The 17,009-nt window shown below is 37.1% G+C and overlaps 1 protein-coding gene across 3 annotated transcripts in view; it reads left to right on the top strand.

Annotated features, from left to right (window-relative positions):
• The window catches only part of TRPS1 (transcriptional repressor GATA binding 1), a 218,133-nt gene extending 203,388 nt beyond the window's left edge, over positions 1-14,745 (top strand). For all 3 annotated transcript variants that reach the window (XM_074898510.1, XM_074898512.1, XM_074898511.1), the window contains 2 exons: positions 3,319-3,441; positions 8,528-14,745. In XM_074898510.1, the coding sequence (XP_074754611.1) occupies positions 3,319-3,441; positions 8,528-9,589 (1,185 nt within the window). In that variant the 3' untranslated portion in view covers positions 9,590-14,745. The remainder of the gene's footprint in view (positions 1-3,318; positions 3,442-8,527) is intronic.
• Positions 14,746-17,009: the final 2,264 nt, after the last annotated feature.

Raw genomic sequence — 17,009 nt, forward strand, 5'->3', positions numbered from 1 at the left:
AGACATTGCTGGATTGGAGCTCAAGTGCCTGTTCCTTTGCAAGACTACCTGGAAAACCAGCAATACTGGCCATTGTGATTGACTAGTATAAATGATGAGTGTGCAAAGCCAAACAGACTCATGCAGAAGTATCATCACTAACAGTAGAAGTAGCGTGCTAATTAACTTTTAGCACAAGGGAAAAAAAAAAAAAAAAAAAAAAAAAGATAATTTGTGTTGGCCAGTAACTTTTATAAAACTTGTTGTATGGGAAGTAAAGGCCTAGGGGTTTGGGTTTTGGGGTGGTTTTTAAGAAATTGTATTGCTTTAAGAGAATAGTCTTTTAAAAGCAGCCTGCATTTTTTCTTGAAGACATCATCAGAATTTCTCAGGTGTATGTTGACAAGCAGGTCAAAATACCTTCATGGTTAGTGGGATCTAGGAGTCAAGAATATTTAGTCTAATTCTGCCACAGTCCTGTTTAACCCCAGGAAATCCATTCTAAAGCTGTCTGTCCCAGCTATAAAAAGCTGTTTCATAACCAAAAAGCTCAACAAAGTAACAGCATTTAAGTTTTTCCAGAGGTGGTTTAATCCTTAATTTATTAGTATATGTAATCTATTATGGAACACTTAGATATTGAAATAGTAATTGCTGATTATCTGGTAAGGTCCTTAAATAATGCAGAAATGAGAGAAGGATAAGATGCAACACTTAGAACAGCATGTAAGATGAATTTACACACTTCGCTTTAAATTTAGGGAAGGAAGTTTAGCTGGGCTACTTTGAAATTTTAAACAGATAAATAGTTTTTAAATACTAAATAAGCAGAGGTATAAGTTTTTTATACATATAGCTACTACTGGTATTTTGTGGATTGTTGTCAGCTGTAGTAATTGTATGATTTCATTCTAACTAATGTCTAGTTTGAATCAGATCTTTCTTTTTAAAAAAAGAGAAAAAATGAGTTACTTCTGTCAATGGTTTAAAGATGTACTAGCTCCATAGCATTCAATGAACGCTTCTGTCACCATTCACGTATGTCCAATGCAGTGTATAAACTAGACTGTTCGCTATAGATTCTAAAAGTCTTCCATGACTTTGTAGAGGGTATTTTCCAAACTCAAGGAACGCGAACAGAAATGAAAGGGTGGAGAGACTGACTCAGATTAAGACTCTACTTGGTTAATACACCACACCAAGAAGCCATAGGCCAGCAGACAACAAGCAGGAACGGAAAGGAACAGTTCTGCAGTTGTATCTGAATCCTGGCCATATACAGTCATTTCCGCTTGGAAACTTCTCACTCTTCAAGTGGACCAAATCAGGGTTAGTATAGTGAAGCTTTTATTGTACTCTTAAGGAAAATATTCCAGCAGCCAGGTGAAGCTGGGCAAGGATATGCAACCACAAAAAGAACTGGGAGCTTCAATTTACTTGTAGACAAGCACACCTTCCCAGACTCAGCTGTGTCTTATATCTACAACTAGTTAGATATTTGCTGAAGGACATCAACTACCATTTAGTTCTCCCCTTAGCCAAATTGGGAAAAACATAGTATATTACTGCTTCTGATTTAAGAGACAAAGTAGGGGATGATGTAAGGGGGTGAGAGAGAGATTATCTTGACGACAATCTCGATTTTAGTGTATCACTTAAAAGTTCCATAACCTGCTGTAGTAATGAAATTGTGTTCTTGGTTTAAAAGGGCAATTGTTAGCCTGACTTTGTGCTCACTAAAAACATTTCCCCAATCTTGTTAAATTATTGCACTCATTTCAGATTTTTATGGCTGTGCAGCTTACCAGTCCTCGTTTCTTTACGTTTCATTCATTTTCCTTGTATTGATGATTAATGGAGGATGTCGAACGTTAGAGTGAGCAGGCATCAGCAAATGCAAGATCATAATTAGTTTAGCTGACGAGGGCCTCTGATAGCACTTGCATCTGGATGGAAAAATTACCCTATAGGGAACTGGCTGCTCACCAGGTCTTTTTAGTGATACATTGTGAAACACCCGATGAATCAAATGCCCTTTCAATGCCAAGAAAGTGTTCCAGTCTTGAAGCCAAAATTATGTCTGCAGAAAGCTTTCCATTTGAAATGTATCAGAGTACAATTATAACCATTGTATTTTTTTGGCATGAACACCAGTCTCCTACAGTATGGACTAAAGTTAAATAAATTACTTAAATTTTATGAAACCCTGAAATTTTTACTTATAGTATTGGTAATTTTTAATTTATAAGAAAATTAGTTTTCACCCAGCCTGTTTTTCCCATTCTTATCTTAGATGTTGAAGGTTTTTTATTGATTTTTTTCCTTTGCAAAAAGGGAACAGAGTTGAATTTCAGATTTTCTTTTCAGCAGAAGAATTCCATTTCCTGCTTATTAATATTTGTGCCCACAAACACAGCCTGACTTTTGTTTAAATGAGAAGTTTAATGAAATCATTACTCTGTAGAAAGAATTTAACAAGCAATACTCATAAATGTGTCTACTTTTAAATATTCCTAGATCATTATGAAAGCTGGTGAATGCACAGCCTCAGCCTGGTTAAACATCAGTTTGGATTTAGGAAAGTTGTACTGTGCCTTTCCTTGCCTGACTAAAATAAAATAAATAAAGCTATCTATCGATGAGACAGTGTTTTCTGGAGTTTCGGGTGAAGTTCAAAAGAGATCTTATTAAGAATACTGTACTTTTATTCATTTGGCAGAGGTTACTCCTCGTTCATAGTGGGCTGTGGGAAATATATGGCAGCTTATACTGATTTCAGAAGTAAGTGGGAAAGACTGGAACGTGTATTTAATTAATGAAGTATAATCTCTGTTAAAGGAATTAGTATGACGCAGATACAAACTGTAATTAATTGAAGTGGTGGTGATTCAGAATTCTTGTTACCGATCACACTTTAAAATCGTGCTAACTAAAAAGAAATAATCTGTTGTGAAATGCAGTGGACGAACCAGTTTACAGAATATTCTATGTCAGCTTCCAGAGGGGTTTTTCAGAATTTGCTGTTTAGAAACCATCATTAAATGCACAAAACCTGAAGTTCAAAAAGTTAAAGCTGTTATTCTGAAAAGGCTTTGGTGTTTCACACACCTCATCCATCACTCTAGGGTTAATTATAATGAAAATCAGTGGTGCCTATTAAGCACAATTGAACCTGACCTCATTATGGGCAGTGTGGTTTTATACTGTCATTGTTGCCAGTCTAGAGACAAAACTCCTGTGTTGATTTGTCCTAACTCTGCAGCTCATGTGACTCACCTCTGACCTGTTTTTTTTTTCTGTGTGTTTTTTTTTTTTTTTTCTTTTTCTTCCCTATTTCAGAGACGTAGAGGCTCGGGTGTTTTTTGTGCCAATTGCCTGACCACAAAGACCTCTCTCTGGCGAAAGAATGCAAATGGTGGATATGTATGCAATGCGTGTGGCCTCTACCAGAAGCTTCACTCGGTAGGAAGAACTTACTGGTTTGTTCAGAAAAAAAGGGGCTATACAGCTAAACTGGGCAGCTGTGGTCTTGTCTGGTTGTGTGATTAGTACCACTCCCTGGCCTGCAGTTAATTTCCTAACAGGGTTTTGCAGTATGGTCACTTTGGGATCAGATGTGATTCATTATGAAACGGGCTGGGATGCTGTGGGTAGACGTGTTTGAGATCACCAGTGATGCATTTAATTATTTTGATACAAAATGAGGGGAAAATTATTTCTTTTCTGGGAATTCCACTTAAAGGCAATACAATATGTTGTGATGAAAGCTCTCTAAATTCAGGAACCCTCATGTTTAGAATAAAAAAAAAATATTATTAAAGTTAGACATCACATCTATATCAAAAATATCCCTTGCTGTGGTTTTTGTTTTCTTTCACCTTTATTCTTGACAGTAAATCTGGAGATATGGGCTGGTGGGGTTTGGGGTTTTTTTCCTACAGTTCTTAAGAGTCTGCTGGAGGATTCTGAAATACCAAGGAAGCTGCTCACTTGATGGCACTCATCACTTGGTGAGGGAAAGATTCACCATCCCTCAGGATCAGACAGGGAATAAGTAATTATCATGGACTGTCTGTATTGCTTTTTATCTTATTGACACTTGACTTGATCTTGAAAAATGTTGAATGCTCTGGTCCAGGTCCAGGGAAACCATGCTTAAGTGTTTCCTTGGATCAGTGCCAAAATGCTCATAATCTTTTAGGTTAAGAGCCACTAATTAAATATTATTCCCACTATCTTTAATAGAAGTACATGGGAGAGTCAGGTGACTGAGACTCACCTCTAACTAATTAATTTTTACAACGTTCACATGGAGTTAAAAAGTGTTACTATTTTTCAGAAATAGAAACTGAGGCAGCTTTGGGGAGTTTACCAAAGCAACGTAACAATTCAGGCTTAGAGCCCAAATCAGAAATCTGTGTTGTGGCTCAGAGTGCATATATTTTAAAACTTTTTTCACATGAAAAAAAGGCACTTAGGAAACTACATTTCAAATGCATTAAGACTTACATTAAGACACCTATTTCTCTTTAAATTTCAAGCATAATCTTCTAAATCAATTAGTTTCTGCGAATTTTACCCTTGGTCTTGTGTACACGCCATATAACAATCCTGTTTACTCAAGATCCTGTCCAGCTAGGCCACTTAATAAAAAAGAAAGAGATTCCAGTGTTTGAAAGCAGTAAGACCATCACCAGTTTGAAAGGTTAGCTCTGTTTGCCACGTGCTGTCATTCTAAGGACAGTAACTGTTTTTAAGCTCCAGAACAACCCAGCCAGTCAGATAACATCTGAGCAGAAGATGAACTGATGCACAGTCTCTGGCCATCACCTTGGCTGGGTCTTGCTGAATGTATCATCTTCCTGGAGATCTCTCAAAGTTCTAGATATAATATCTAATTTAAGGAAATTGATCAGTGGTGAGCGTCGACAAAGAATTTAAGGAGGACAGTTTGGCTTTTTGACATTAGTTTGACGTTTGAGTCTAGTTATTTGTAGAACTACCATTCTCAGCCTCCATTTTCCCTTTTTTAAAATATGCTTTTCTAAACTATAGTATTGGACCTTACTGTGATTATTAGCATAAGTTATTGAATAGATAAAAGCTACAAGAATCAGTTTTGGATTCAGACACGTAGATGAGATAGTTCTTATGAACCAGTAGGAACAAACTAATGTGCTCCCAACAATAGTAATTAGCAATACAATGTCAAACTTTATGCATTTAGAAAGCAAGAAGCTGACACTATCTTTTAGCTCCACTGTTCAAGCATGGCAATAAACTGTCATTCAGTGGACATTTGACATTAATATCTTCAATTGAACTTTGACCAAACAAACGCAAAGAATTTAATTAAGCCTCCACTCTGCTGTGGTTTGATAGCAACTCCATTGTAAGTTGGAGTCTGAAATAATCAAACAAATCTCTCCTTTGGGACAGCCATGCAAAGGGATGCTCTTTAGACTGACACCAGAAAGATGAAAGTTTCTTTTATCTGTCTGCTTGTCTGCCTATCTCTTAATGAAAAATTACAGTAAGTATTTGTCATGTATGTTTTGAATTAAGGAGTCTAGGATGATGCAGTTATTAGGTAAATGTCTGAAACTAGAAAAATTCAAGGAAATAGAACTGTTCCCTTCTGTGAGCCACCCTGTTAAACTGAATTATGCTACACATCTGAGTAAAATTCACCTATAGTAGGTTTGCACATTTCATAGCTCTCTTTTGATTCAGTTATCACTATCTAGAACTACTGTTCCCATTAGCTCAAGAATGTGTATAATACATTTATCTCTAAGGTCCTTTTTTTACTTGTATTTAATAATAAGAAGAATCTATAGTCTGTCAGATACTACTAGGTGGTAGTGACTCACAAATGTTAACATGGTAGTGATTTCTGCTGTAAGTCACATTCCCATTTCTGTGATACCCTTGAATAATTTTTCAATGTGTTTTCAAAAATGTTCAATCTGTCTAAGGGTCATTTACATTAAACTTGCCAGCTTTTTCAAATTTCTCTCCTTTAATGCAGCTATGTTAAGAAATGTGTAGTAATATTCCAATGGTCAATTACTAAATAGTTTTAGTGAAAAAATTGCAGTTCCCTGCAAACTTATACACAATATTCACATTTGCTGACAGAGATTTCTGTCTCCCCAGAATCATGAATTTAACCATTATTATTGTGGTGCTGTTTCTCATTTTTTAATAACTCTAAGTCATGGACAAACTAGATTTTATTCCATATAGAGATGGAAAAAAAATCGTTGTGTTCATACTCAGTATATTATGTATGACATATAATTAAGGATCTGACATAAGGCATTTAAAAAGTAAAGTTCTGGTGATGTTTCCACTATTTTCTAAGTTTAATACTCCACTGAAAATCAAGTAGAGAGCTTAAAATTTTCTGTCTGCCTTAGTTGCAACCAAATACAGAATATTTCTCTCTGCACCTTATTACCTTTCCTCACATAAGGAAAACACGAGTAGCTTTACTCCACCAAATAGTCTGTTTTAATAAGCTAAAGACTACTCAGGTGAGTATAGTCATTTGCATGCTGAAGAATTTTTACGTTGGACCTACAACCTTTAACTCCTTGTGCCATGTAACTTTGAAGAGCCAGAGCTGCAAACAAGTGTGTGAGGGTCTTAAATCACAGGTATGAAGATGTTTCTTCTAACTACTTCTACAGTCAGACTTCATACCTCTAGCATGAAGAGTAAGACTAAAAGTATTTCCAAACTGTTGAAAGGTTATCTGGAAGCCATGTGAAAATGGTCTGTAGTGTATAAATAAAAGTTTAATCAACCATATTGTGAGATCTCACACAGCATGTCAGTATGACAGTGTTAATTGTCATAAAAAGGTGAGGAATTTCAACTGAGCTTGTAATAAAGAATATATGCCTATGCATATTAATTGGCTATTGATTCTACAACCTATAAACTTCATTTACGTAGAAAATATTCTAATTTTATCTGGCATGATTTTACCTCAGCTTTGATCTGCTTGAGGAGGCTGGTTCAGGTGCTGTTTTTCTGCTAAGTTTAAATTTTGCTTATTAAAAATTTAAATCAAAGTGTATATTCTGATTCAGAGTTTTAATAGAAAGTAAAATTTAACAAGTAGCTGCACTGCCTAAAATGTAGTTAACTGTTAAGAATAAGCTGACTTCAGGGAAATAAATAGGTGAAAGAGGAGAGGAAGATGGCACGTCAAGAGAGAAACTAGATCTCTACAAATAGTAGAGTGAACACTCTTCCAGCTCTGGATATTTTTGTATTAATTCAAAGTTATGAATATATATAAATTTTATTATATTCAAGGTACAAATTGTTTTGGATATTGACTGTATGCCAAAATTTAATCTGCACTTTAAAACAATGTTAAAAAGAAAATTTCCAAATAAACATATAAGTGGAATACTGTGTGGGGCACTTTTCTGGCCTCCAACCAAAACAGGATTATGTGTGCATTTGGATGAGACAAATGGCAACTGCCAGCACACCAAACTGAATGACTTTTAGGTAGTTTTTGTTGTTTTAACATCTGCCCAGTAGAGCAACACATACCGATGTTACAGCACCATCTTTCATTCACATACCATTGCCTTCCTGTTGTGGGGCTTTTCAAAGAGGCCTACTTTTTTTTTTCTTCATGCAAAAGTATTTTCAGTTCTCATCTAAATAGGCCACCTACCCCGAGGTGGTGTGGGAAAGTAGCAAATGAAAACAAAAGTCCTCACATGGTTCTTGCCTTTGCTTCTTCCATGGTGCTTTTTTCTTTACAGACCTTTTTTCCCACCTTCAAGGGACACCTTCTCTCCCTCATGACTTCATATCACAACATCAATAACATTTTGAAAGAAATACAGTAGGGATGCAGGAGAAGGAACTGATACCAAAGTCCCAGGTAGACCTTTTGGTGCATAGGAGTTTTCCTGGGCTTTCTTCTCCATCTTTCTTAGTCCCTTTCCAGACACCACCATCCCACTCACCACCACAGTGGACATGCAGCCCTTTTGCTAGGTGACAGCAAGCCTTGTATTTGCTTGCATTTTTTATCTGTGTCAGAGGGGGTTGGGTGTCAAGGTAGGTGTTACTCAATTCTTGCCATAGTGTGATCTGTGCAAACCCCTGCCCGAGTGAAATAGTGCATAGAATAGCACTAGGTCATCTCCCTCCTCATCCCCAGCATTCAGCACCCATGTTCAGCACATCTCCCCCAGAATTTTTAAGGAGTAATAAATGTAAGTAATGGGTAATAAATGCTTTGGCAGATTGGATACTTCATGCCTTTTTAAGTAAACAGGTACAGTATGTCTTAAGGCAGTTGACTTAGTTGATAAAACAAACCAATTCGTAGTTTGCTTTTAGCATGAGAGTCCAGGAACCAGCATTTGGGGAGAAATTTGGTCATTCCCATAAAACTTATACTAGAGCTCTTCATGAAAGAAAAGATAAATTTGTGTGAGCATGGTCTTGCAGATTTGTTTAATGTGTCTGTCTTTTTTTCTTTTGTTCATTATGTGTGTGTTCCATGCAGACTCCCAGGCCTTTAAACATCATTAAACAGAACAATGGTGAGCAGATCATTAGGAGACGAACAAGAAAGCGCCTTAACCCGGAGGCACTTCAGGCTGAGCAGCTAAACAAACAGCAGAGGGGTAGCAGTGAGGAACAAGTCAATGGAAGCCCCTTAGAGAGGAGGTCAGAGGATCATTTACCTGAAGGTCATCAAAGAGAAATTCAGCTTCCCAGCCTCAGTAAGTATGAGGCCCCAGGTTCATTGACTAAAAGCCATTCTGCTCAGCAGCCAATATTGGTCAGCCAAACTCTGGATATTCACAAAAGGATGCAACCTTTGCACATTCAGATAAAAAGTCCTCAGGAAAGTACTGGAGACCCAGGAAACAGTTCATCGATATCAGAAGGGAAAGGAAGCTCAGAGAGAGGCAGCCCGATAGAAAAATACATGAGACCCGCGAAACACCCAAACTATTCACCACCTGGAAGCCCTATTGAAAAATACCAGTACCCACTTTTTGGACTTCCATTTGTACACAATGACTTTCAGAGTGAAGCTGACTGGCTGAGATTCTGGAGTAAATATAAGCTGTCTGTTCCTGGGAATCCACACTACTTGAGTCACGTGCCTGGCCTACCAAATCCTTGCCAAAACTATGTGCCTTATCCCACCTTTAATCTGCCTCCTCATTTTTCAGCTGTTGGATCAGACAATGACATTCCTCTAGATTTGGCGATAAAGCATTCCAGACCTGGGCCAACTGCAAATGGTGCCTCCAAGGAAAAGAGTAAGGCACCATCAAATGTAAAAAATGAAGGTCCCTTGAATGTAGTAAAAACAGAGAAAGTTGATAGAAGTACTCAAGATGAACTTTCTACCAAGTGTGTGCACTGTGGCATTGTCTTTCTGGATGAAGTGATGTATGCTTTGCATATGAGTTGCCATGGTGACAGTGGACCTTTCCAGTGCAGCATATGCCAGCATCTTTGCACGGACAAGTATGACTTCACAACTCACATCCAGAGGGGCCTACACAGGAACAATGCACAAGCTGAAAAGAATGGAAAACCTAAAGAGTAAACCTTAGCACTTAGCACAATTAAACAGAAATAGGTTTCCTTGATGGGAATTCAATAGCTTGTAATGTCTTGTGAAGACCTATAAAGCACTTCATATAGAGAGCATGCCTTATCCAATATTAAATCCCTTGTTCTTTTTTTTTTTCTTCTTTTTTTTTTCTTTTTTTTTTTTTCCTTTTAAATGAGTGGGTTACCAAGAAAAAAAGAACAGTTGGATGGTGGCCAGAAGGGGGAGAAGATATGGGACATGGCCCACCAAAGCTAGCCAGAATGCAGTGAATCATGGTGAATAACCTTGAGAAAATTTTACCGGACAATTAATACCTTTGCTGTAAGAGACATAACTGGCAAGAGTGCAAAGATGTGTATATGTATATACTGCTGCAGGGGTATAGTGAACATATGCACATTGTATATAAGAACTAGACTTGTTAAATATACTGATGTTAAAAGGTCATTTCTTTAATTTGGGCTAATTTCTGCCCTACAACATGCCTTAGGATCACTTTGTTCTCAAAGCTTTGGCAGCAATTTCATCTAGATGTTTCTCAGACTCTGCTGGTTTTTAGCTACCATTTTATCACTACATTCTTTCTGGCACACTTTAGTCTAGGAAAACCATTTTGTGCAAGTGAAGTCTCTTAATACAGAAGCCACTCTCCGGGTTTAATTTGCATAGAACAAGGTAACCTGTATTTTATTTTAATATATTTTTAATATATTACATTTCTAAACCTTAAAGTCTAAGGTTACTTCTCCACAAGCTTAACATTACTATACATACCAGTCAATCCCTTCAGTAGACTTATACCAGCTTTTGCTAAGTAGCATTAAATGTCTTCATAGTACTTTTTAATACTTAAAGCTTTGTAAAAACTATCCATGAAGGGAAAGCTCCTCAGCATAACTGCTCAGGGAAATAGGGCTAAATAACTAAATATTAAATAATTGGTTAAAGGTGCTGTTAGACGAGCCTCCATGCTTGCTACAAGGGTGTACAAGAACTGACTTTAATCATTTTCATTATAGTGTCCCAACCAGTAGTTTATTATTTTGCCACAGGGATGTAGAAGATATTACAAGCTACTGGATGCACTGTCAGATTAACTTATTTCATTAAAGAAGTTGGGAGAACAAATAGAAAAAACCTTATTTTTCTAGTAAATATTAATGTATTACATTTCAAATAATGGTGCCTGACATATTGAATAATTATTTTCTACAGTGTACGTATGCAACAAAGATATTCCATCATGCATTAGAGTCAGTTCTGGCTCTGCCTCGCTGTTTACATTTGCAAATGTAGCAAACAAGGTAATGAAGCAACTATTTCTATTGCAGTAGGTATCTTTTTTTCTGTGTGTGTGCATTAAAGTTGTAAACGATAACATGAAATGAATGAAATTTGTTGATATTAATGGTATGGAAAAACAAGAAGGAAATGAAAATATTTTTATGCCTACTTAGGAAAAAAAGGGTAGCACTATTCATTCCAAGTACTTTTGTATTCTTAAGCTCTTAACTCACATTGTTATGCTTAAAATGATAAACATATATCCTCTTTTTATTGCTTTGTCTGTGTTTCAGAAGAAACATTTCAGAAATTATTTTGATAAGTGCTGTTTGACGATGCAGCACTGATGTTTTATTGCATTCTGTAGTAGCATTGCACTCCATTTTTACAATATTACGCAGTTGCTTTTTTGTTTTGTTTGGGTTTGTTTCTTTTTCGCAGTGCAGGGTCTTAGTTCCTTATGGTTGAATGGCAGGTGTAGCTCAACTGGTTCATGAATGTTGCAGCAAATGAAGTTTAAAATGTCTTTCTGATATTATGTTGTCTTTTATTTCTCCATTCATGCATTTTATTTTTTAAAATGTTCTATAAAAATATCTATGGACTAAGTCCTCACTTGAGATTATATGTAAAGGGTCCTATTCTGATCTCACTTACATGCCGCCTTTCTCAGATTTTCATGTAATTGAAACTAAAGCATCATAAAAAAAAGTTCTTGTATTTAACTTACTGAATCTCACCACTCTCCCCTCTAGAATTTGGTGCACTTACAAGATACTTAACCAGATAGAGAGGGAGGTGGAAGATAAAAGGAGAGGTGATAGGAAATGTCTTATAGGGTTTGGCAAAAGGAAAACCAGGGAGGAACTGGCCTAAACGTTCAGCACTTTGAAAGTCTTTGGAAAAATAATGTGCCTAAAGCAGCTGGCAGTGAGCGTCACCATGCATGAAAAGCACTTACACAGTTGGTCACCAAGGTCTTGCGGACCTTGGCATTATTTTATGTGTTACATTTTCACACAGATGAAACATTATTGCACAGTTTCTCTGATTTGTTAGGCACAGACAGGCTATTGTTCAGCATTAGGCTTTCATTCCTTCCTGCTCCACCCATTGCTTCTATACTGGTGAGCAGCATATGGAAAGTCCCACTCAATCTGTTCATGGTTGAGTTCTATAACCCTTCAATAGTGTTCTAGGTTAGCAAAGGATATTGGGCCACATTCTTCTTCTTCTGTTTTTTAGATGGATCTCCAGCTTGATACCAGTGCCAGACAAAGTCTGGTTATGTTTTTACTATTGTTCTCCAATAATAAGTTCTGACTTGGTTTTTGTGGATTTATTTTTGTTGGGTATTTTTTTGTTTCTTTTTTTTCTGTGGGGACTGAAATAGATTGCCCGCGTTTTGTTACGTCAGGGTCCAGTGTGTGTCATTTTCAGTTTTTCCAAGAAACATGTTAGACGCACTAAGTGATTTTTATCAGCTTCAGAAGTAGCTGCCTGCCGGTTTTCAGTAGTTACTGGTTTGACTTAACTTCATCTAAGACCTACCAGTTCCTGTGGCTTCTTCATTGATAGAAGCTGCATCTTCATGGCAAAATAATTTAGGGGGGGACATGCACATTATAAGACTTGAGCACCACCGTGTACTTCATAACACCTCTTGCTAAATTCAGAAGCAGAGGCCAATAACAGGAAATACACATATCAGGGTTTGGGGATGAGGAGAAATGAAATCTTATGAGTGCAAAGAACAAGACAGGTTTTTGAATGTTAGTATTGCACACCTAGATGGTGCAAATAAAATTTGGAAAAAGTTCATTGTTCTTGCCATGACATATTGAGATGTTCTAAGATTTCTGCTTTGTAAGAAATGGGATTTTGCCATAGCCTGTTCTATTTGATTGGGGTGGGAGGAGCGCAGTTTTGTTTCGTAACAAAACAGAGGTGACTCCATCCCTTTTCCAGACCCCCTCACAGTGGATATTAATCAAAAGGAAAATAAATCCCGACATTGAAAAAAAATAATCTTATTTAATAACTCTCAGGCAGAAACTAATGTTAGCACACACAAGTAGTTACGGCAACCACTGCTTTTCAATCGGGTTACAGCACTAAAAATTGAACTTTCACAGAATATTCTCAATTTGTCAGCGTCTTCAAGGTGTTGTGGTTCTCTTACTAAGGAATGATAGTTTGAGATCTTAAAATGTATCTCAAATTGGGCCACAGAATGTGTAGATGGTTCAAAACCAGATGATTTGTGGTGCCTGTCATTAATCAGTTTGCAGAATGGACAGTGTTTCCATTAACACTCTGTATAGCAGGATCTATCATGCAGCATCTTTTGCAAACTGGACTGTCTCTTAAGCTATCACGTGGCTGCTGCCCCCTAGGTTAATGCAGCAGGAGACAAAGATTTTCCAAAGCACCATTTGCATTCAGGTGCTAAACTCGGAGTTCTTTCCAAAAGAAGTTTTGCACCATATTGGCACTGTTCTGATGAAACTCCCTCTTAATTTTTCCTGGACCATCCAGAAAGGGGGAGCCACACTTGATACTTGTATCTCAGTTTTGCCTAAAAAATGTACCATTGCACATTGTGATATTTTAAAGAGAGAGAACAGAGGCATCTCAAAAAGTTGAGGCACGCTGTGGGTGAGATTATTTTTGCAGTTAGAGGGGCAGCAGGACAAAAGTGATTGATGCTAATTGTATACAGTGCTGAAACGTAGTGGTTGTGCAATGGGGAGACCTGATTTGGCAACGGTGGATTAGTACTCAGTTCAGGGATGGACTTTCATGTCCATCTTTGGACTGGACAGTGTTACTTTGTAGTCATAACTACTTGCTTTATGTGCTAAGGATGTTGTCTACCATCTGCTTTTTGCCCAGGATGTCTAAATATATTCCAGTTCTTGCTCCTGTATTGATTTTTCTTGGCTGACTTAACATGCTAATTCCTAATACTGGTCAGGAAAAGCCAAAGAGATTAGAAGTTCACTTCTGTTCAGCCAGAAGGGTAGATATATTTTCTTCTGCTTCTGTGGAGACAGTTATGCTTGGCAAAGAATAGTGAACAATTTGTCAACATATTCCAAATGTGATAGATAAGTGAGAAATCCTTACAAAACTCTTCTATAAAGTTGAGATGAGCCAAGTAAAATGATTTACATAATTTCCTCACCTCAGAATAGGATTCCTCCCCTACCCTCTTCCTCACAATTTCATTTCATTCAGCCAGCTCTGGAAAGCTGGCAGTTGGTGAGGTGCTACCTATAAAGTAATTACATATAACCTGATTTACCTCTTTTTAAGAGGATAAAAGACAATTATTTAATGGCTTCCAGCCAGATAAATACCAGTTTCGTTTGATTTTTGGTTACACTTAGAAAAGTAAAATTCTCAGAATAAACACTGTAACAGCAACCACAGTTTTCCATTCCTATCATTTTGGCCTCTGAGCTCTATGTAGAAGGAGAACAGGAGAAAAGGAAACATCTCAAAATGCCATTGTAAATTTAGCTTGTAGAAAATTCACCAGCAGAAAAAGGAAAAAAAAAAAAAAAAAAAAAAAAAGTACTTCATAAAGAATGACTTCATGTTGCTAAAAACCATCATTAAACTTGTAGCCCTGATTTGACTCTAGAATGTTGGCTCTTAATGTTTTGTCCTTACAACACATGGATGTGTTTTTTGTTTTGTTTTGTTTTGGGTTTTTTGTTTTGTTTTGTTTTTTGGTTTTCATAGTGCATGTTCATTTCTACTCACAAACATGTTCTTGGTGTATTTCTTATGCAAACAATCTTCAGGCAGCAAAGATGTCTGTTACATCTAAACTTGAATAATAAAGTTTTACCACCAGTTATAAATAAGATTCATGTCATTGTTTCTGGGGAAAATGTAATGTCATAATGTCACTACACCATAGTGGGGGTGGGGAGAAAAACAATCCAGAGTCGAGCTGCTGTGAGAGCATCTGTGAGAAATGGCTGGTGATTATGGCTGAAGGGGAAAGGCAGCATTGCTGCAGTGGTAAATGCATGAAAAGAGAGGAGTTCCTTCAAAATCAGATTAGCCCTATTGCAGTCCTTCTACATTAAGGACTCTAGATGTGATCCAAAACTCATTCAAGTTTATGACAGGATTTAGAGTGGAAGTCTCTCTCCATTGGGTTTGAACTTTTTTTAATACTCCAGCAGCCTGGCATTACATTACTGGTTTTATTCTGCCCCAAGGAGGAGCTAATATTGGAATAACTTTGAGAAAGTACCTAAGAAAGGCTGATACTGAAATGTGATCTGTACCCCAGGGTTAACAAGTCTACCTTTCACACGAAGTCCATGGTGGTCTTTAAATAATCCCTGATACTCAGGGCTGTGGCTTCACATCACGCACACAACTCTTCCAGGAAGTCCTGCTGCCTCCCATGGCACAGGTTATTGACCTGAATCAAGAACAGAGAGTACCACCTACAATGTTGCCACCACCACTTCCTTTGGCAACCTCGGAGGTTTCCTCAGAGATCCTGACTTGGAGCACTGACCAAATCAGCTCAGCTTGGCATTTCTGTTCGGATGACCTCACAGCCCAGGGTGGTATGGCTCCCAGCCACCATTTCCATTATGCTGTAATTTCCTTTCTCCATAGGTTTTGTCTCATCTCCATGGTTGAGACTGTTCACACTCAGACAAAATGTTTTAAAGTAATGCAAAATGGTAAAATCTGTTTATAAGGTTAGAGTACAAAAGTTCTAGAGCTTAATTTTAAAAGCACTATGCCAGAAATAACGTCCCACTGCAATTCATGCTTCCAGTGAATTCAGATGCAAGCCCTATGCATTTTCAGTCTCTTTTTAATTTCCTGAGATTAATAAAAATAATAACTGTAGTAAAGAGAAAAAGAGAAAAAAAGCTTTCAAAGGCAGGGAGAACCAGTTTTGGAGACATCAACTTTATGCTTAAACCTTACGCATTTTTTAAAAGGTGCTGTATGCAAAAGCTGATTGATATGCATTGTGTAAGACCGTATATATACACTCTATATATGTAAGAATATTTATAAAAACTATATATACACATATACAGAGATATACGTACATATTCACACAGAGAGAGAAACTTTTATATATGTACAGTGAAAGTCAGAATTTAGAAATCAAGTATCTACCTGTTTTAAGAACATCTTTTGAGGATAACAAGTTTTAATCCAAATTTATGTTCTTGCTGTAAAACTATCCTTGACCAATGAAGTCTGTCTTTAATCAGAGTTAAAGCCAGTGTTTAATACTGCACTTCTGTCTCCATATACTTAAGTGAGCTCATAATTGTAGGAGCTGATGACCTCAGATTTTCCTTTGTGGTTCTACTATTTGTATAGCCTACTTAGAGTGTTAATGCCTTCCTCTTCTAACAGCAGCTCCACATGTAAGCAGCTCGTATAAGTGCACACTGACATTGTTATCAGGTCTTAATATGCAATTATAAGGTTTAAATTTGTGCCAAGAATCTACGGACTTACTGTTCTAGCAGCAGTATCCTTGATTATTTCCTATTTAGTTTTTACTACTGCCGTATCTTGACATAGGTCAGAACTCTGTTGTCCCAGGTACAGCCAGGCCAAGAATATAAAAAGTAATACATCTGCTGGTAGCAGGCCCTGACCCTCATCAAAGATTTATGTATGTATAAATTAAAGTTAAAAAAAAAAAAAGTATAGAAATAGGTGCTGACGCAGAAGAAAATGGACAGAATTAATAAGCAGTGTGCTTCATTCTGTATGAAGAGGAAGTGGGGTGCTTTCAGTATTATATTATTAATAGAAGAAATGGCGTGGTTATTTTACAACCTTATTTTTTATACATTACAAAAACCACTGAGTATAAAATTGTGTTGACAGTGAGTGGGGATATAAAATCAACAAAACAGCAGAATATCAGTGAAAGTGTTCAGTTTCTGTGTCTGTACTGGAAGTTTAACTGTGATGGACAATTATGCTGGACAGCTGGGACAGCTGAAACCTGTTGGAAGTAGAGTTTGTACTGACACTAGCTTCCCTTGATTTCCCTGAAGAGTCTGACTAATCCTTGTGTGCAGAACAAGAGTATTGGTGGGTCCTTTCTGTAAAT

Source organism: Athene noctua, chromosome 2 (assembly GCF_965140245.1).
Source record: "Athene noctua chromosome 2, bAthNoc1.hap1.1, whole genome shotgun sequence".
Classification (NCBI taxonomy): domain Eukaryota; kingdom Metazoa; phylum Chordata; class Aves; order Strigiformes; family Strigidae; genus Athene; species Athene noctua.